Below are 22,255 nucleotides of genomic sequence, written 5' to 3' on the forward strand. Positions count from 1 at the left end.
CAGTGTGTGCTTGTTCAGTGGCTCTGTAGGGAACAATATTATAGGTTTTTTTTATAATAATCCAAAAGCCTAACATTTACAGTTATTAAAATAATTTAGCATTTTTCTCTAAAACAGGAGCTATACTCTTTCTGTGTGTCACTGGAAATCTATAAATAATATTTTCCTGGTAAGGATTGAGATATTTATTAAAAAAAACAACTAAACACAAGCTAAAAATTACAACATTTATCGTTCTTAATCCACATTATAGCTATTTTAAAAGTATTTTTTATACATCTTAATACATGAGCTGAAAATAATTATTTCTAAAAATATCTTCCATAATAACTTTGGCAAAATTATAATAAATGGTTTTAAATATAAATATAATAACAGGTTTTTTTGTTCTTTTACAAAAGATGCACATTAACAGAATAATATCAATAATACTTTTTAGTTTAACATAATTTTTTACAAATACAAACTAATACAAGAAAATGCATCCATCCTTTTTTTCAGCAAAAGTTTTGTTTTCTTTACTTTAATACCTAAAATAGAAATAAAGTTGTTATTCTTTACAAATTCTCTGCAGTAAATATATAAATAATTTACCGTATTTTCTGGACTACAAGTCGCATTTATTTTAAAATTGTAAAACGAGAGGGAAACCTCGTCTATACTGATGAGAAGTAATGCTTAATCCTTGGTTCATGTCCGTAGGTATGAATTAACATTTAATGCTTCTGTCAAAAAATGTATCATGAAGACAAAAACAATAAAGAAAATAAAAATAAAAACATAAGTTGCAGCAGACGCTAAACTATGAAAATAAAACTGACATAGTCTGGAAAATACGGTAATTAACCTGGACTGAGGGCAAAAACGGTAAAAAGTTGCAGAAAATTAAATACATTTCACTTTAACTGTCAGCTTTATATATTATATGAACACAAAATAATTGGGAAGCTTTTAGCCGTTAGCTAAACCTTTTGTTATGTCGGCAAAAATCGCAGCGTCAAAATTAAATAAATTAAATAAAGCAAATAAAGAAGTCCAATATTTTTTTTTTGTAGGAAGGGATGCTATCCAAAACTTAAAAAGAATTTTGCATTTTTGCCATTAAAAAAAAAAAAGAATCCAGTTTTCAAATTCTTTTGGACTCGAATGAACAAATGTATTCTCAGAATAAGAACAGGATTTGGGTCACTTTCTTTCTAAATGGTTTAGTCGTGTTTTATAAAGAAAATAAAAACTGGATTCAACAAAGTCAGCTTTTCAGTACAAGTTTCTGGATTATGAAAGCTTGATCACCAGAGATGGTTAGCATTGCTAACTGAGTGATGGCTGATCAGATGAGAAACAAACCAAAAAAATATGCATAAATCGCAAATTTACCAATATTATCACCGTTCCAAGATTTTCTAATATTGGACAGCCGTATTAAAATATCTTTCTTAACTAAATAACTGACTAAATAACCAAGAAATCCATCCCATAATGTGTTTAATGTGTAGGCTCAACTAAAATAAAAGTTATTTGGCGTTATAAAGCAAAAATCAAGTTAATTTCAGTAAAGGTAAAAGAGTTTGATGTATGCTGTAATGCTCCACTTATGAAAGGAAATCAATCAAGATTCTCCTTAAAATTTGACTTTTTGTAGCTCAAAAAAAGATATTTAATTTCAATCCAATTCCTCATCAACAACAGACCATTTTCTAAATTAAGGATGAAACAAAATCACACACACACCCTGATGACTTAATATATTACAGTTTATTACTCATCACAACTGTCATTATCGTCATTATAAATACATCAGTTGTCAATCTGAAGGAATGAATTTATTTAGCTATGATTTCATTTCACTTTCGCCACAGAGAGAGAGAGAGAGAGAGATGTAAACTTAAAAGACACAAAAAGACGTAACGGCATTGAGAGAAACACTTTAAGTACTTGCATCAGTGGAGTTATTCCCAACGAAGCAGCTTCATCGTTAACGCAGAAATGACAGACGAGGATCGACTTTATTGTTTTAATTTATCCTCAGTATTGCAAAGCCAAGTGCTGAACCTAGAAATAGTGTCAGATTCACTTTCATGACATCGCCCTCTCAGCAAATCGATGTTTAGTGACGAGGATTTGCTCACGAAACATCTGAAAGTGTGCAGAAAACACACCGACTGAAGCACAAAAATCTTTTTTTTAGCCGATTTAATTGTGTGCTGCTGCTGCACACATCAACAGTCGTGATGAAAGAAGGTTTGCATAGACGTGGTTTGTTACGTTACACTGATCTATGATGAAACATGAGAGATATGAAGGTAAATGACATCAAAGTCAGGACATAAACAATGAATCTGGAGGAGATGTTAGGTACGACGACTAAATAACTGCTAAACAGTTACAGACTTGATGTTTGTTCTTAGCCACCAAATGGTTTTACACAAACTATTCGGCACTATTTTACAACGCCATAATATGGCCATGGTAGACAAAAGAAGAAAAAAGAGAAAAAATTTCCACCAAAAAACAAAAATTCATAGATTAATCGCAAAAAAAAAATCTTGGAAAATTCTGAGTTTGAAAATTTGCGAGAATTTATTTATTTAAATTAATCAAAGATTTAAAAAAGCTCCAAGTCAAAAGTTTGCAATAAAAATTCTGAGATTAATCTAAAAAATTTTCTAAAAAAAAAGTTTGAAAAGTAAAAAAAAAAAAAAAAGGAAACTTTTGGAAATTTTCCAAGATGAAATGTCTAAAATTTTCACATTTTGAAACAGAAATTTCCAAGTCCTTTCAAAGACATTTTTTGAGATTAATCTGAAAATGTTAGTTTTTCTTGCAAATGTTTTGATTTTCAAACTCAGAATTTCCAAGTTTTTTCTTGCGAATTCTTAAAATTGATCTCAAAATTTATTAATTTGTTTCTCGTAAATATTTTACTTGAGAACAAAAATGTTCTTTTTTTTGTTTCCAAAGAAAATTACAGAGATCAAGATCATAATTTCTGAATTTTTCAGTGGACATTTACTCTTTTTTTTCTACCTACAATGGCCCTGATTCGCCGTGTTGTTATTCTCAACAGGTTCAGTGCCGTTTAACATATGCATAAAGATTACAGTACGAAACACTGAGTGTAAATAGATTAGAGCGTTAAATTTAAAACACACAAAGATCTTGTCCTCGTTAAACCACCGTTAGGCGTTTCACTCAGTACAAAGAGTTTTCCTCGTGAATCCATCGACTCAGTTTGTCCTCGCTTCTTTCTTTTTAACTCTTTTCATTTAATACTGTATGTCACTGAAAATAATTCAACCAAACAGACAATGAGTAAACTCAAAAGCAAAAGAAATGCATCAAGTTTGATGTGCAAAAAGTCCATCGTTCCAGTCCAACAGGTGTCTCTTCCTCTTAGAAAAATATTCAGATGAAAATAATAATTCATAATATACTATATTTGATTAAATTAACCTCCTTTGTACATAAATACACCCGAATTAGACGTTAATGCTACATTGGCACACCCTGGTACCTTGCAGTAGGTCCTCAAGGAAGTGATTTCAAACAGATGAGTGAATAACTTCAATGGTGCAAGTGAAAAAAAAAAAAAAGATCCTTCATTGTTTTAAGACTTTAAAATCACAGTCTCACTGGTTAATGAGCTCAAGTTGTGAAATATTGAAATTTAATTGGATAAAATGTACAATTTGTTCATTTGGATTGAAATTAATAGTATCTCTCTTTGCCCAACAAGTGCAAAAAAACACTTTCCTTTTTTAATATGAAGAGAATTTCTCACAGACAGGAAACACCATAACAATGTTTCCTCTTTCCTTCAGTCTGTTTTGCAGTGCTGCTCTGAAGTTTGGCCTATTACGAATTCATTCTTTTAACTTAAAAACGAGATTTAGGTGCACAAATTTGAACTTCTTCTAAATGTTCTCCAAACTACAAAGAGCTGCAGAGAAATATTTGACATTTCTTCTTGGCATAAATGGCAGAACTCAACTAAACCGATTGGTTTTATGCCACAAACGCTAATTTAACCGGCTTTATCCTCTCAAAAAGGCTTCTGTGTGGATCATAAACTGACAGCAACACCAAAGTTTCATCCAGAGTTTCCAGTTTAAATGGATCATGATGCGAAAGCAACACTGAATATGCTGGATCATCAGCGCCACTCAGTAAAGATTGAGCGTTTCTGTCATGATAACCATTATGCTAGGAAGAGTCAATATTGCACTTCTTTATCTGTCAAGCACAGTGGTGGAAGCATTACGCTGTGGGCCACCAATGGTACTGATGGACAGACTAACAAAAAATAATAACCAGTTTCAAATTTATTTATTTCACCTTAAAACAACAGCTGGAACAAACAATCAAAACTGGTTTTCAAGTGATTAAATCAGGCAAGTGATTTAAAATTAAAACTATTCTTAAAATTAGAGTCGGTTCAATAAATCAATTTTAGTTTTTCAAGATTTTGGAAAGTTTAGGAAAATCTGGATGGGTTTTCCCCCACCGACCCACTTGTTGTGTTTCCATAGCAACGAGTGATGTCAACAGGTCCAAGGCGGCCATCTTGTTTCATAAGCGTATTTTACAGCTTTTATTTATTTGGACTTTGAATTCAGGTCAACTTTATGACGGAAAGTTAGAGCCAGATAAAGATTCTTTTTTTTTAATTACAAGTATAAAATTAGTCAAAATAATATGAGAATAAAGTTATAATATTACCAGAATAAAGTCGTAATTAGGAGAATAAAGTCATACTTTTATACGATGAAAAGCAACAAAAAATTTAAGTGTTATATCCTGATAACTGGAGAGGATTTTTCCCTCATTAAAACAACTTTTTTCTTGTAATTCTAAGACGTTTTTCCAGTAAAAATGTGTTTTTTTCAGGGAATGTTATGACTTTATTCATGTAAAAAAACAAAAGCTCTCGTAGCCTGGCCTTAATACTCACAGAAGGGATGACTGAAATAAAAGTCACTTTTATTATAATACTTTGTCATTTGTAATTTCTGTTTCAGAACATTTTTTATTAAATTTGGATCTGACATGAAAATATTCAGGCGTAATTTTGCCAAAAGGCATAAACAAAAATCATATCTTCTGTGAAGATTTAGAAGAAAATAAAGTATTTAATTTTAGAGGTGTTTCCCATAAGTTAATTTTAATCAAGTTCTCAAATTTGTGCACCTAAGTTTGATTTTTAAAACCTCTGTCTCCATTATTCCCCCTGAAAAACAAGCAAACGAAAGTTTCGGAGCGGCTCGGTGTTCGCCATCAGACGACATAAATAAAGTAACGGGTTTGGGAAGAACCACAGCGAGAGTTCAACACTAGTTTGAAATTACATTTTTAAAAAAAAAAGAAAACCGAGAAGAAAAAAAAGCGAGCTGTCGGAGTCCACAACACATTTCACTAATCTACTAAGGCACACACACACTCACACACATTTACAAAGACAATAAATACATCCTCAACATCATAAAAAGCGATTTTGTCTTCAGTGCCTACGTTTGAGATGTTTTATCCCCCGTAATCCAGTGAAACACAACGTACGGAGTGTTAATCCTGTGAGCTGCAGCTAGATTTTAATTTAAATTAATTTAACACACTATGGCACCGCTTCTAAAGACTTCCTCGTGTTTCTGTAAGAACTGACATAGACAAAAAAAGATAAAATAAATGTTTCTCAGCAAAAAAAAATAAAAAATTTAAGCAGATTCACGCACTGCAAACACACAAAATCTTACCAAGTATTTTTTGTCTTGTTTCTAGACCAAATATCTCAGTACACTTGAAATGAGACAAAACTAAGTTAAAAATAACTTTTCACCAAGATAAAGGAGCTTTCGAGTGTTTTACCAGGACAAAAAGATGAGGACTAAGTTGTAATAACATAAGAACAAAGTCATAATAACACAAGAACAAAGTCATAATAACACAAGAACAAAGTCATAATAACACAAGAACAAAGTCATAATAACACAAGAACAAAGTTGTATGAAAATAAAATCGTAGGATTACGAGAATAAATTCCTAATTTTACAAGCATAAAGTCGGAATAACATAATAAAGCTGTAATAATACGAGACTAAAGTGGTAATATTGTGACTTTATCCTTGTATCATTATGACTGTTATCATTTTAGGACTTTATGGTAATTTTTGTTATTATTTTCGTAGTGTCTGCCTAATATTTCAATGTTATAAGTGAAATAATATAAAAAAATTCTCCTATTTCTTGCTGAAAAGTAACTTGTAAGCTAGTTTTGTTGTATTTCAAATGTACTTAGATATTTGCACTGAAGTTTAGACTAAGGATCGCTGGTAATACTTTGTGTTTTTGCAGTGCAGCCTGTGCTCCAGTTGTGTTGTTGGGGGCAGAAAAGCATTGAGAGGTAATCCGCCCCTCCAGGTGCTATTAAAACCATAATCCAGTCTTCATCATCTTCATCTCCATCAGTCTCTCAAATATATAAAGTCTCAGAAATGACACAGGAAGTCACCGCCTCTTAAATTAATCAGGTTTTTCTGTCCGTTTTTCCCTTCTTTTGTTTTTAAAACTATTGTGGGAAAAACTAGGCTGAATCTTTCGCCGCGGCCGTCGCTCCGTTCTCCTCCGCCCCTTTGTCCTTTTTCTTTCCTGCTTTCTTCTTCTCCTTTTCCTTCTTCGCTTTCTCCTTTTCAACTTTCTCCTTCTCTTTCTTCTCCCTCAGCTTTTTCTTCTCATCTTCCTTTTCCTTCTTCTTGTCTTCTTTGCTTTTCTTCTTCTTCTTTCCTTCGTCCTCTCCGGACACAGATGGGGTTGCTTCTTTTGGTGGTTGCGGTTGCGGCAGCGGTTGCGGCGGCGGCAGCGGTTGCAGCGGCGCGTTGTTGGCTGTCGGCGATGGGATTGTGGGAGTGATCTGCTCTGAAACGATCCTTGGCGACAGCGTGTTCGGCGGAGACGGCTGGATTTGTGCTGAGCTGCTCTCCGCGACTAAAGGGCTCTGGACGTGTGGCGTTGACGCCTTCGGAGCCGCGCCCGGAGGAATTGGCGGCTTCTGGCCCGACGATGAGGCAACAGGCGACTGACTCTCCGCCCCAGAAGGACCCGAGAAGGAGATTTTTTTAGGCTGGGAGAAGAAGGGAGCCCTGGATTTCCGGAAACCGGGCAGGGAGAGGAGGCTGGACGAGGCACGCAGCGGCCCCGGCGGCGGCGCAGAGCTGCCCAGGAAGGAAAAACTGCCGCCTGAGCTGATGGACGATGCCCGGCGCTTATACTCAAAGATGGCTCTGGTGCCGTGGAGCCGGCGGCCCGGTTTGTGGGTCAGCTCACCTCTGGACTCCTTCCACTTCCTCACCTGGACGCTGCACTCCTTCTCGATGAGCGCCTCGGTCACCGGCAGCATTATGATCTGAGCACAGACAGAGGAAGTGAGGCGTTTGAGACGAGGTGCCGTCTGGAAAATGAGTCATTAAACAAGTCTGTGTGCCTAAAAATAAGAAAACAGAACCAAAAATCCTACCAAGTAGACGAGTTTCTAGTGCAAATATCTTATTTATGACCATTATGACAGGAATTAAGGACGCAAATAACCAGTTATTAAATTAAAATAAGTAGCAAGTTCTAGTTCCACTTATTTTACTTAAATAAATACAAATATTATCACATTGTACAGTGAAGAAGGGAATTAACACAAATATAATGTTATTTTTCTTTGCTTTCTCCTGCGTTACTATTACCATTATTAGTAGATTATAATTGTTATTTCTGGTTGTTCTTAATTGTATTTCTTCTTATATAACACAGAATCTATAAGGTGTACATTGGCAAGGAGTTGATAATTATTCTCCCTGGTTGTTATTTACAATTATTATTATAATGAGTTAATATATTTTTTGTCAAGCTATGAGAATTAGTTTGTAATAATTTTGTTTATGTGAAATAATTTATTTGTTGGTTCTTTTTCACAGCATATTTAACAGGCATATGAATATCAAAGTTTTAGTTACATATTTCTGATAATTATTGAGTTGATAAGTAATATATTTTATTAAACTGGGCCAAGGGACATAGGATTAAATAAGTGTTTACTTCTTCCTGCTCCTTTTCAAACAGAAATGTAATAGTAAACTAATTATTTTGTTCTTGGTTATGTATGCACATATTTTCTCTTGTCCTACTGACTGCTTGTTTTCTTGTTTTTGAAAACGTGTTTAAAATAAATACGTAAAATAAAAATGAAATGAACTTCTTAAATAGGTCTTGTTCTAAGTGAAGTAATCTGCCCCTGGAACTAGAATTTGGTTGCTAGGTGACGGCCTGGGCTTGGCGAGGGTTGCTAGGTAACGACGCATTGCCAGTTGAAAGTGACATAAGTGAAATAATCTGCCAAAGGAACTAGTACTTTTACATCAATATAAAGAAGTATTTACTGAAAACACCTTTATCTTACTAAAAAGTTACTTTTAAGTTAGTTTTGTCTTATTTCAAGTGTTATTATAAGATTAGGACTGAAACTAATGATTACTGTAGTTAGATTTTATACTGTTGATTATTCAGATTTTTAAAATTTTACTTATTTAATCCTGACCAAGAGACAGCAACAAATACCACACTGAAAACTAAGCAGCTTAAAAAAAGGGGAAAAATTTTGTTTTTAAATAAAGAGCTATGATTATTTATACAATATTAGAAATTAATTAAAATATACAAACAAACAAATACATTCTTTTTTGAATGAGTGAAAAATTAGATTAGCTCAAAATGCAATAACATAGCATTCATTAATATTATTATTTTTTATGAATTAACCAAATAATAATAGCAGATGTTGCTCTGCCTAATAGAAGATTTTTTTTTACAGAATTTTAATCTTGTGAAGCTAAAACTACCACTCGAGTTTTAGGGAGCACATATTTCCAGATAAAGGGTTTATTATTAACTTTAATTTTAAAAAAAAACATTAATAATCTTTGTACAGTTTTGACGCTCTGACAATGTTGCTCTTTCAGCAAATTGACTTTTTAGAGTTTGTATGCTCCAGTTAACTAATTACTAAATTAGTTGACGATTATTTCCATAACTGATTAATAGTTTCAGCCCTACACATGATATTTGCACCAGAAACTACACTATAAGTACTTGGTAATATTTTGCTTTTGCGGTGTGTAAAGTTCAGACAGAAACGCTCACCTCCTGCACCAGCACATCCTCCCGGATGGTGTCGGGTGAGATGTTCCTGAGCCGCTCCATGGTTTCGTACATTCCCTGCAGTTCCCGGAGTTTATCCACAGAGCCCAGCATCTGCTTCAGCAGCACCAAGCCCACGCGAAATACTATCTTCACTCCTACAAGCACAGATAAAAAAACCCACACATTTCTCTCAAGATATGAGAAAGAAAAGTTAAATCTAGAGCAACGTTGCCAGGGCCATTTGTGGCTTATTTACTGCTCCGAGTACATTGTTTTTTTCAGCAGATTGCCTTTTTTTGATTCTCTACAGTTAACGATTAATCGGTTACTAAATTAGAGGACGATTATTTCAATAATTGATTAATCTAGATTAATTTGATAATCGTTTCAGTCAGGCTTGTCAGCTGCCTTTACATGTGTGAGGTTTACAGAAACCAAGTGAAGTGAAAATTACGCCACCCGAGGAATTGTGGGTAGAAAATAATTACAAGCAAGCTTTTTTTTTTCTTTCACCTTAGTTGCAAAATGTATATATTTTTGTACAGCTTTGCGTAATTATCACTCTGAATATGTTTGTTTTTTTAACCAGATAGCCTATTTTTTCCAAGTATGTATATTCCAGTTAACTATTAACCGATTACTAAATTAGTTGACCATTATTTCAATAATTGATTAATCTAGATTAATTTGATTAATCATTTTATTCCTAAGTGGTTTGAGGTTTTTTTCTTATTGCAAAATTTAGATGAACTAAGCAAAACTGTATTTTTTGTACAGTTTAAATTAGCTACCGCTCTGAATGTGTTTTTTTCACAGCAAATGGCCTATATATATATATATATATATATATATATACTTTTTATATATATATATATATATTTTTTTTTTTTTTCTCCGAAGAGTTTTTGCGGTGCTAGTGGCTCGTATTTTTTCGACAGTAGGCAGACAGGAAGGAGGGTGAGGAGAGGGGGAAGACATGCGGCAAAGGTCGTCGGGACTGGGAGTCGAACAAGCGACGTCTGCGTCGAGGACTAAGGCCTCCAAACGTGGGGCGTGCTAACCCCCTGCGTCACCACAGCACGCCCCAAATGGCCTATATTTTTGAGTCTGTATACTCCAGTTAACGATTAATCGATTACTAAATTAGTTGATGATCATTTCAATAGTCGATTAATTTCAATTAATCGTGTGCAAAAGAGGTAAAAATGAGATGTACCTTCACAGAAAAACATGTCCCAGACACGAAGCACAGAGGACCACGGTAAGGTGCGTGAGAATATGCACATGAACCACTCTGTCATGTAGAGGATCGGATCAATCTTGAATTTCTTAAGGTGGCGGTACGCCATCGGACACGTGCGCCGCAGGAGAGAGAAAAAGATCTCGCCGTCCAGCTGAATCGCTTCCTACCAAAAAGAAAGGGAAAGTTAACAATCCTGAGAAACGGAGAAAATAAAAACAGGTGGCTTCATTCGCTCACCAGGCCGGCGCTGTAGTAGCCAGGGAGATACTTCTCACAAATCTGGACCAGGCACCAGAAAGCTTGCTGCAAAACACAAAATTAAACATTATTTAAGTTTTCAGAAAGATACAGAAAACCTTTAAAGGTTACTACAATTCTCAACAAAATATTTAGATATTTTACATTTTCGGTTGCTATAAATAGTATTTCAACACTTTGGGTGCTTAACACTGTTATTGCTTTACAAATAAATCAAATCAACAAAAATCTGCCATTTTTCACACAAAAAAAAGACATTTTTACGTCAAAGTGAAAAACATCTACAAAATAATGTCAATTAAAGAAAAACTAACATAGTAAAACTAACATGCAAAGAAGTCACAGGATAAATCTCTAAAGAATGTTCTCACTAAGCAATTTAAAAACCTAACAACATACAACTACAGCTAAAATTTTATGACAAATCTAAGTTTGAGCTTTTTTACTTGTGCCAGTTTGTACAATAAAGTTAAAAAAAAAAAAAAGTTTGTGGTTATGAGATGTTACTTTTTGTTAGGCTGAAGTTAAATAAATCTGAATATTCTGATGTACATGTGGCATAACTTCACCGTAATTAAACCTCTATAAAACATTTCATTAACTTTGTACAAGTTATTACAGAAATAGCATATTTCTTTCCTAAATGAGATGATGGGGAAGGTCTAACCTCTGCAGGCATGTGCATGAGCAGCACTGCCGCCACGGGAGCCTGGGCCTGGCAGTAACCCTCATCAGGCCGGTACACCGTGTAGGCCTTCAGGATGCGGAATAAATCCTGTTGTCTGCAAAAACAAACACATTGAGAATGAAACTTTGTTCAAATACAAGCAGTTCTGAGGTTTTATGGTGAAAATTTTCTCTCTACTCTGGGGAAAAAAGCACTTTTCTTAATGTTTATGGGCCATTTCTGCTTTAACCGCGTCGCCTTTGTGGAAAATGCTAAGCTACTTTTTCAATTAAAGTTGCATATTTACCCGTGTCCGCCGCGCGCAGCAAACATCTCGTGAAAAGGAAACTGCCGGTGAAGATCTTTCTCGATGATATCCAGCCATTTAGCCTCACCCGGTTCTCTCTCCAGCTCCTGCAGGGAAAAATAAAAAAAAACAAGAAATGTGTCATTTTATTCAGGGCTACAACTCAAGTTTATTTTAGTAATCAACTATTCTGACAATTAATCGGATAACAAAAATTGGCACATACTCCAGATTCTCCATTTAAGCTATTTTTTATAGAATATCAAAAATTCACAAAAATATAAATAACACAATTAAATTCCTTCTTTTAAATAAGAAAATAAACATTTTATAGCCAAAAATGCAACATAGCTTTTAGTGAAGGTAAACAAAAAACTTCTGTTGATTATTTTTTTTGGATTAAACAATTAACTGAATTCAAGGTTTTTTTTGGAACCAGGTGAAGCTAAAACTATTTAAATTTTGGATAAAACATTTTTACAGACTAAGAATTTTTTGTCTTAAGAGAAAATATATTCATTTTTATACAATTTTGGCTTAATTACTTTGCTGTTCTTTCAACAAATGGTCATTTTTTGAGTTTGCATACTCTAGTTAATTAATCGATTACTAAATTAGTTGACAATTGTTTAAAAAAATTGATTAATCGAATTAATCGTTTCATCCCTAATTTATTCTTCATAATCTTTTGACTCCATGTAAATCCTAGAAAATGCATTATGAGGTTTTAGGCGAAGAAGTTCAAAAGATTTATTCTTTTTTTTTAAATGATTGCTTTCTTGGAACAAAATAAGGAGTAAACCTTCAGACTGGGACAAAAAACAGAGCCGACAGAGAGGATTACTTGTTAAGAAGATTACATTTTGTTTGTGTCTGCAGCCATTTTGTACCTTTAGATTTAAAGCTCTCTACTCAGTCCAACTTTTAGTCACATATTGAAAAGAATCTATATTGATAGCTAGAAATGAAAAGCAGGGCTGCAACTAAAGATTAATTTATCCACCTGACAATCGATTAAACGGATAAAAGATTTTTTTGGCACATTCTGTCAATTTTTCATTTAAAAGTATTTTAATGTATTAGAAATACATTTTTGAAAATAACTAATTAAATTCCTTTTTTATATAAGAAAATAAAAATGTTTTTTCCTAAAATGCAACATGGCGTTCCTTTAATGCACCTTAAAAGAAAATACTTGAGACATCAACATGTGAAAAGTGCAGCTCTTTCTGCTTGACATCAATACAGTGTATACATGTCAATCGATCAGTAATTGGATGGCAAAAGATTCTTAATAGGAGATTTTTTTTTCCACAGAATTTGAATCAATTGAAGCTAAAATTGTCACTTGGGGAGTTTTTGGTAGAATATGTAAGGTTTTTATTTTATCTTTAATATTTTTTGTACAGTTTTGGCTTCATTAGTGTTCTAAATGCTTTTTTTGAGTCTGCATACTGCACTCAACAATTAATTGATTGTTGACAGTTATTTCAGTCATGGATTAATTATTTCAGCGCTAAAGAAAAGGGTTTGATAATTAATTCTCCAAGGATTTAGAAGTTAAGAGTAAAAATCTAACATAAAAAGTTTTGATTTTAGGAATTTAAAAAAATGAAATGATTAATTTTACCTCAAATTTTCCCGGGTTTGCCTCCAGCAGCTCTTGGCTGTCGGACAGCAGCTGCCAGGCTTTAGATCTGAGGGAAGACGGGATTCCCTTCCTGCAGCGCAGCTTCACCTGAAATTCACACAAAGTTCACAATTTAAATGCATAAAAGGAAAAAATTTTAAAATAAAATGTAAATCCTTCAGAAGAATTGCCGTTGTGTACCTTTTGGAAGCGATGTTTGACCCACTTGTCCCAGTGGCAGAACATGTCCAGCCATTTCATCTCCCTTTGTCTCGCAACTTCAACTCGAACGTCCTTTTCACTAAATAACAATGATTAAAAAATATTTTACATAATATGACAAAAGGTTATATTTTTTATTAAATTCTACACCTGTGCAGTATTGCTAATCGTCGCTTACCGATGCTGAAAACTCAAAATTCAGGAAAAGAAGGAGTAAATGTCTGGCAAAAAGATTTTATTTTCAGATTAATCTCAGAAATTTTCTAGGAAAAACATGGACATTTCTGAGCTCCAAAGTCAAAAATTAGCTAGAAAAAAAATCTTAAATTTTGATATTAATCTAGATAAACATTTAGAAATTTCTGAGCTTGAAAAGTCAAAAATTAGCTAGAAAAAAAAACTCACATTTTGAGGTTGAGCTAAGAAATTTTCTTGAAAATTTTAGAAAATTTCTAAGTTTGAAAAGTTAGTTATTTGCAATAAAAAAACCTATTTGTTAGATTAATTTCATAAATTATTTTTTAGGAAAAACTTGGAAATTTCTCCATTTGTCTCCAAGTCGGAAATTTGCTAGAAAAAAAATCAGAAATCTTTAGATTAATTTCAGAAATTTTCTAGAAAAAAAAACTTTGAAATTTCTGAGATTGAAATATCAAAAAATTCAGACTTCTGAAACACAAAAATCTGCGTTTTTTTCTCAAAATTTTCAGAAATTAATCTCAAAATTTGTGAGTTTTTTGGCAGAAATCTACTTTACCTTTTTTGTCTGCAATAGCCAGAATTAAAAGAAACAAAATAGCTAAAGTTATTTAACTAAATGTGTGATAAATCTATTTATTATATGGGTTAACTTAAAAATATTGAACTTTTTCTCCATTTTTAAATTTACTGAGATGTACCTGCAATAGTGGAAGTATTCAGTCACAAAGCAGCACAGACAGAGCAGAAAATTACATCTAAAAGCCTAAATTATTTATCAGCGGAAGTGCAATTAGTCTGACAGATAAACAGAAGCCAGTCTGAGCAGAAAATAGGAAGAGAGATGATGGGTGTGTGTGTGTGTGTGTTGGGGTGTGTGTGTGTGTGTGATACCACAGAAACACACACAGTCAGAACAGACTGAGTCAGAAAAACACTCTCAGCACTATTTGAGTCAAACCAGAGGAGAGATAAAGGACAGAGATACGTTTAGTGCCGCAGAAAGGAAAAGGAGCAAACACAAGACGATCTGAAAATTCTAATAAATGCATGGAATCAATAAAAAAGGTACAGATTTTATTTATTAAGAAAAAAGCTCACTCATGTAATAATTTTCCCATAAATCTAATAACTACTTGTGCAAACAACCACTGCCATCAAAACACTAAAATCACTAAGCTGATTTTAGTGTTTTCTTGCTGTCCTGGTTCCCAGCTTTCAAAAAGTGTTTTCACACCTGATCGATTGGTGGATCAGGTTTGATTTGGGGAGGAAAACTGCAACATTTTAGGATTGAAACAGATGATTATGTTAGTCATGATTATTCTGGCGATTTATTTAACCACTATTGCTTTTTTATACAATATTAGAAATACATTAAACAAATAAGTTCCTTTTATAAATACAAAAATTAATGTTTTATTGCCTGAAATGCAATAACATAGCATTCCTTTAATGGATGGTTGATCATTTCTAGCTGCAGCTATAAAATACTTCCAATATCAACATGTGAAAATCTCAGATCCTTTCTGACAGACTTAACCTTAAAGCAGCATAGAGCTGATCTGTTGATAATTTTTTTAAGATTAACTGATAGCAAAAGGTGCACTGAACGATTAATCAATAACTCAATTAGTTGATGACTAATCCGATTAATCGTTTCGGCCCTACTACATTTGTTACATTTTCAGCTGCTGCTGTTCTCTTTCACACTGCTGTGTCAAATAAGCCAAATGTTTTGACAAACCTGTTCCCCTCCTCGCCTGTGGGGGCGCCACATTAAAACCTAATGAAGGAAACGACACAAAAACCTTTGAAGAAGACACTGAGCAACTTCCTTTTTCATGAAATGTAAACAAAAATGGAGTGGTGTCTGATTTTGGCGGTTGTAGGATCTCATTTTGTTGCCAATTCTCCCCCTACAAATAAACTCTCGTGTTTGTTTTGGTTGCATTTACCCAGAATGCCTTGCGTTGTAGTCAATGCCATTCACATATACATTCAAACCATTTCAGAGTTCACTTCAACCAAACTGAGATCTAGATTTTTAGGTGGACCAGAGTTTGTTTTTTTTTTGGTCTGAGTCAGAGTTCGATTTCGCTTTCACAACTCAATTAACAAACCGGACTTTCTACGTAAACGGACTGGAGCTTAATTAAAGTGAACTAAGCAAAGCTGGGAGTATTCACAGGCATGGTTTTGGTTCAGTTGAAGGCGGTGGAATGCAAACGTGAACGCTAAGCAGCCCAGAGACCACTCCAAGAGCAGAAAGTGGACTAAATCACAGGGCTTTCTGGGTAAATACAACCAAAACAAATGCGCTTGTGTAGCGCTAGCATGAGAAATGGCTCAGTCTTTTACTAAAGACAAAAGAGAAATCTTATAACCTCTAAAATCTGACGCTACTTCATTTTTGTTTACATTTTGTGAAGAAGTTGCGTGCTTTCATGTTGTTTTCTTCGGTGGATCTTGGTGCAGCGCCCCAACAGGTGAGGAGGGGAACAAGTATCTCAGTGAAAGTAAAATCTGAAACAGAACAGCTGAAAATGTAACAAATGGTTCAACAAACTGAACCAAGATTACCGAACTACCAAGTGTGAAAGTCTCTACGTCTAACCCTATTCTCCAAACTGTGATCCATCTGAACAAACAAAATATTTGATCATATGAGAAGCAGACGATCAAATATAAGGAAAGGGAGTGTTAGTAATGACATACCCTCCGTCGCTGTACTGATTGCCACCCAGGAATCCGTACTTATCGGTGCGTCTCAAGGTGAGCCCGTTGATCTCAGAGTCTGAGCCCACAGAGCTCCCGTCTTCTCCCAATCCGGACAGCGACTCCAGCGTTCCCGACATCAGGCTGGCCGAGTCCAGGTAGCTTAGTGTGTCCGGGGCCGGTTTTGGCTTGGGGTTAAATAGCGGGCCGGCTGGCTCTTGGATCACAGGTACAGTTGGGCTCGACGGCACCTCTCTGGTGGACGTAGTCGGCAGTTCTTCAGCGACCGGATCCAGGTTTGGGGAAGGCGGCGGCTCATTTTGAGGTTTTTGTGCTTGTTGTGGCGGCTGAGGTTTCTCCTCATCGTTAGTCGATGATGTTGTAGGGTTGAAATCTGCACTCGTTTGCGGCTGAGCGACGTCAACGACGGGGTTTGAGTTAGAGGAAACATGGATGCTTGGGTACAGATTGGGACCGGGGTTTAAATCCGGAGATAACGGTTCCTGCGTGGTTTTTATCTGGGCTGCAGGTTGGGAAAAACCAGACTCTACAACAGACTGGCCACCGGTCGCCGTTTCCTGTTTCTTCCCTGCTGGCTCCTCCGTCTCAGGTTGAGCAGTCGAGGTCAAACCTCTTGAAAGTGCTGAAGAAGTGTTTCCAGTCAAAGCTTTGTCGTTGTAGAGGGAAGACTTCGGCAGAGGCAGCTCATTCACAGAGTCGGGGCAGCTGGAAGCTGGAGCGGCACTGGGGTCGCCCAGCGGAGGTGGAGAAGGAGGCAAAGTGGACAGCTCAGCCATGGCTCCAATCTCAGGTCTCTGGGACAAAATAAGAGAAAATAAATTACAAAAAACATACAAAATGGTTTGGCGATAAGTTGATTTAATCAATCAATCAAATTTTTGGTGTTTGAAGATTTAATTTTTGGAGAATCTGGATTCTTTTTCACCATTACACCCGATTTATATATTTCAGCACGCCCAAGGCGGCCATCTTGTTTTTTTACAGATTTAATTTATCACCGTTTAGAATTCAAGTAAATTCTACAAAAAATATTGGGTCAAGCTACGTTTTTTTATGCAAAAAAAAAGTCATAATATTACAAAAACATATTCACAGCAATAAGAGAATAAAGTCATACGACAATAAAGTTGAAATAATAGACAAAAGTATTATTACCAGAAGAAAATGGTAATATTAGAATTTCAGCACAAAAATTAAACAAATTTTATTTTACTGAAGCTTTTTTCTCATTAAAACTAATTGCTCATAATTTGAAGATGTGCCTGTGGTAAAATTGCGTCTTTATTGTGATAATATTCTCATAATTAAACCAAAATTCTTGTAATACTCCATCATACAACTCGCAAAAGGACTGATTGAAATAAGACACTTTTTGAAAAAAAAATGTAATTTCTTTCTTAGAAAAAAAAAGATTAAAATCAGATTCGGTATAAAAAATAATTAGATTTTATTTAGTTACAGTGGTTTAAATAAGTATAGAAACACCAAATAAATAAACAAATCTAGACTTTTTCTTCTTAATGTAACATTTTAAAAGGTTAACTGCATTAAAAAAATGTTGCTTTTCAGCAAGAATCACTTGAAACTAAAGTACATGATGGTAATAAGCAATTAGAAATGAATAATTGAGTTGTTTTCCCATCTGGCTTCATTCAATAAGTGACTCATTTCTGGCTCAGATTCGCACTAAAATTACAACAAGCGAGTAGGCTGGACTTCCTGTTTTTCTTAAAACAATACCAACAAGCTGGTTGAGCCTCTTTAACAGCATGCGTGGATTTTCAACCCAAGCCATGACTAAATCTGGAGTTTTTTCCAATAAGAAGTGTTGTGTAAAATGCAGTGACCAACTTCAAGTAGAAATTGAAATTCTAGGTAGTAGAAATTACGAAGTGTCAAACAAATTGTCCCAAAAATTATTGCAAAAAACAATAATATTGTCATTTTGAGGCAATTTTGACCTCATGTCATAACAATAATAGATAAAAGATGAGAAAAAAACTTTTAAAATGAAGTATGAAGTCTCTAACAAAAATTGCGTTTAAAAAAAATTATTCAGCTTAGACAGGAAAAACAGGCAAAAGGGGCAGGTAGTGTAAAATCAAAATGGCGGCTTTTCAGCAATATTAGAGGGAAATAACTAACAAATGCTTTCCAAATGGACATTCGTGTTCTCATTTTAAATTAATTTATCATGTGATTAATTAATTAATTTTGTTACAGGAAGATATTAAGTGCTGACTTATATACAGAAGAGTTTTGTGAAAAACATTAACAGCAGAAGTACGAATACTTGCACAAGTTTAGCATTTTCTTCACTGAAGAAATTTACATAAATTAAAGGTTTGTGGGGTTTTTCAAATTTTAGAGTGAGATTATGCAACTTTAATACAGCTTTAGTTTATTTGAAGGCATTTTATACATCTTTATTTGCTAACGAAAGCTACCTACACTAATTTACAAACAATAGAGGCTTTAAGCTGCATTTCCTTTTCTGCTAAACCAGCTGAATTTACGAGTTAAAAGGAACTTCTCATGGAAGTAGAATGAAAGCGTAAATAATCTAAAAAACAAAAGGAAATTCTAATTTATAAGAACTCTAAGAAAGAAAAATAACCAAAAATCTTGAGTAACAATGTTTGGTTAATTATGTTCATTTATTAATGTTAATCAAATGGGAAGGTTGACATAGCAACAGAAAGAAGGTAAACTAGTTGTTTTTACATGCTTGACCAAAGCTTGTGAAGCTATTAGTATATTTAAATGTGTTTACTGGTGCATAGATAACAAATAAATTTGTAATTCAGCACATCTATGCCTGTGTTTTAAAAAAAAGAAACATTTAAGTCAATTGAGTTGATTTTTTGTTCTCTATTGGTATCAGCCGATACCAAACCTCAGATATCAGTATCGGAAGTGAAAAAAATGGATATTTAAATGTTTTGTTATTTGCATGTTTTCACTCTCAATATGAACTAATTTTAGTAGATTAAAAAAAGAAATCTTTCGTTGTCGGGCTGCTATTGGTAACTTGACACACACCTTCTGGTCATGTGTTCAGCTTCACTCATTCTGGAGCTTTTGGAAAAAAAAAAGGGATCCAGAACCTCTTATTGCTATCATCGGGGTCTCCAGTGCTTTGCAAACAGCCACTAAAATTGAGAAAATGGCTGTTTTGTTTGGTACGGCAATTGCTAAAAGGTTGATTTTGAGATTTTGGAAAAAGGAGTCTGTGCCCACATTTGATTTGTGGTTGGGAGAACTAGCAAATACTCTGCATCTGGAAAGACTGAGATATCACAATAAAGATAAAGTCAGTGTGTTTGAGAAAATATGGGACCCTGTACTAAAATTCCTTCAATGAAAAAGTGTCAATGACAGACCCGTCACTGCTTAATGCCCCATATAACTCTCCATTTTTTCATGCTTCTGGAGAGGTTTGGATCAATTTGTGGTGTTTTTATCATGTTGTCCTGACTGTGTAAGTGTTTTATGATGTGCCATTTTGTGCGGGTAAAGGATGGGTGGGAATTTGATCTGTTATGTTAATCTATGTTTGTCCATTTGGAAAAATTGTATTAAAAAAAGGAAATCTTAAATCAAGTTTAATTTTATATTTATAATTAAGAAAAAAGGTTTATGGTTAAAGACACAGATATGTAAAGCAGTTAAAAACAGGTGGGAAGAGTATCCATAAATTGTACTCAAGTAATAGTAAAGAAGTATTTGGTAAAAAAAGTCTACTCAAGAATTGAGTAACTGATGAAATTATCAATCATTTAATATTTAAAAATTACTTAATAAGACAGACCAAAATATAAAGTTAAGTGGAATTTTTGGTATTTTAAACACCAAAATGACAATAATTCATATAATTAACAAAAAATAAAACTAACATTTTTCCAAATCAGTTTCTTTCAATAAGAAAAACTTATGAAGCTCTAAAAAAAACAGCAGGTGAGTGTCTGTGTCTGGTGAATTTTTGATTAAAACATGTTTGTTTTTCATTCAGTGGGTAATAATTACAGGTAAATGTAACTAGTGACTACCCAACTCTGGTTAAAAACAATAGAGCTACTAATATATGAAGTTAGGTTCTTCATACTCAGATGCTTAAAAGAAAATGCAATAAATAAAGCTGCACAGCGGCTATAATTTATAGATGAACTAGTATGAGAGCATGCAACCTCAACAAAGAGTCCGGACCACCATAGTGATCCAGTACTTTGCTGAGAAAGCAGCTTCATAAATGTTGTGGTTGTCCCACGCAGCTAGCGGTAAGGTGCCTCAGCAGCAGCAGCAGCAGCAAATAGCAACACCGTCTTTGTTGTCATATCCTCTCTGAAGGCCAGAGCGACTCAACTTCCCGATTCGGGGCTAATGGTTTACTAATAGCTGATAGTTAACACCCTCATTGCCTGACGAGGCCCTGAGCGAGCAGCGAGCAGCGTCCACGGCCTCGCCCTGCCCAGCGCCCCGGTCAGACGCAACTTCACCTCCGCCATTCAACTCACCAACAACCGGCGTGTCACTGCGGTCCGTCCGCCTGGATAGCCAGGGGGTTGCTGAGGCCACCTTTCCCCGCCACAGCTCCGGTTTCAGCAAAAACTATTGCGTTTGCAGAGAATACGAACAGGCTAGTCCCCGGATTGGAACCGCTACACGGGCTGAGCAGTAAGAGGAGCAACCGTCCGGCTAACTTAGCTTATATTAGCCTAATGTAGCTATTAGCATTACGGCTGTTAGTGTCCTGTTTCACTTAGCCTGGCTGGCTAAATGTCTCAGAAAGATTTGCGGAATTACTGCATGTACCCCCATTAAATAAAAGCGACCGGTTAGGTAAAACGTTTACATTCTGAATTAAAAAACACGCTATGTGTCATAAATTTATCCTGGCACAGCCGCAGGGTGCATCCATCCAACACGAACAGCATTTCCGACTGACAGCTGCGTGCGGGTTCTGGTGAATGTAGACGGGCGCGCACACGAGATGTAGCCTCCCTTCCGTACACAACCCACCCCAACTGTCTATTGAAAGAACGTCAAATATAAAAATTTCCCCCGGTATAATTGCTAAAAATGATTCACTAACAATATGAGATATAATTTAATCCAAAAATTTAGTTAAATAAATAAAACAGCGGTTGCGCTTCTCTCAAATAATTTATATGGATTTTGACCACTAGATGGAGCTATCATCATATTATCAAGAAGCTCAAATCCATTGAAACGCTGTTGTGATAAACCAAAACACAAGTCCATACAAGAAAACCTTAACACTTTTCTTTTATTTATGTTAGTTTCAGGAGAGGATACAATTATCCCAGTAATTCTGTCTGTGTCACAGCCACTTTATAAGTAATTGCTATTTTTAGTCTGCCATCTACTGGCCCAGTAATTCCCAATTTAATCCTTTTTATTTCCTAAACAGGACCAAAACTGAGCTGCTGCTGCTGCTCAATCAATCAAAATGCCTGGTTACCAAACTTTCCAGCCTCTGGCCAGCAAAATAAAACTTTAAGAGGCCAGTGAAACCTGAACCTTGGTGGAGGATAAAAGCATTTTTGCAGAGTTAGTTAAAACCTGTTGCAATGGCAACTCAATCAACATCAACAATCAATATGTTATTTTTATCGATTCAAGACCTGTTTTTTATTTTTATTTTTTACTCTATTAAATGCATATGCTTTTTTGTTCTATGTTTATATTGTCTTCTCAAAGTCATCGTCGGTGGTCGTTGCAATTATTCAGTTATTCCCTCACACTAAGCCTGGATGTGCTTGAGGTTTCTCTCCACTGCCACCACATGCTCGTCAT

General features: G+C 34.8%; 1 protein-coding gene across 1 annotated transcript; it reads right to left on the bottom strand.

The window, feature by feature from the left end:
* Positions 1-2,934: 2,934 nt before the first annotated feature.
* On the bottom strand, positions 2,935-21,390 carry tbc1d10b (TBC1 domain family, member 10b). The gene is made up of 10 exons (XM_032588009.1): positions 20,953-21,390; positions 16,418-17,232; positions 13,481-13,580; positions 13,280-13,387; positions 11,650-11,756; positions 11,343-11,457; positions 10,655-10,720; positions 10,391-10,580; positions 9,175-9,329; positions 2,935-7,393 (listed from the first exon to the last, which is right to left on the bottom strand). Exons 2-10 carry the CDS (start codon positions 17,212-17,214, stop codon positions 6,575-6,577), a joined length of 2,457 nt encoding a protein of 818 aa, XP_032443900.1. The 5' UTR covers positions 17,215-17,232; positions 20,953-21,390; the 3' UTR covers positions 2,935-6,574.
* Positions 21,391-22,255: the final 865 nt, after the last annotated feature.

Source organism: Xiphophorus hellerii, chromosome 16, assembly GCF_003331165.1.
Source record: "Xiphophorus hellerii strain 12219 chromosome 16, Xiphophorus_hellerii-4.1, whole genome shotgun sequence".
NCBI classification, from domain to species: Eukaryota; Metazoa; Chordata; class Actinopteri; order Cyprinodontiformes; family Poeciliidae; genus Xiphophorus; species Xiphophorus hellerii.

Bases quoted from the DNA above. Each gene is read 5' to 3' on its own strand.
- tbc1d10b (XM_032588009.1), bottom strand. From the start codon at position 17,214: ATGGCTGAGCTGTCCACTTTGCCTCCTTCTCCACCTCCGCTGGGCGAC. The intron at 13,388-13,480 runs GTACACAACGGC...TGTGAATTTCAG, and splicing joins TCAAACATCGCTTCCAAAAG to GTGAAGCTGCGCTGCAGGAA. The intron at 11,458-11,649 runs GTAAATATGCAA...TTGTTTTTGCAG, and splicing joins GCTGCGCGCGGCGGACACGG to ACAACAGGATTTATTCCGCA.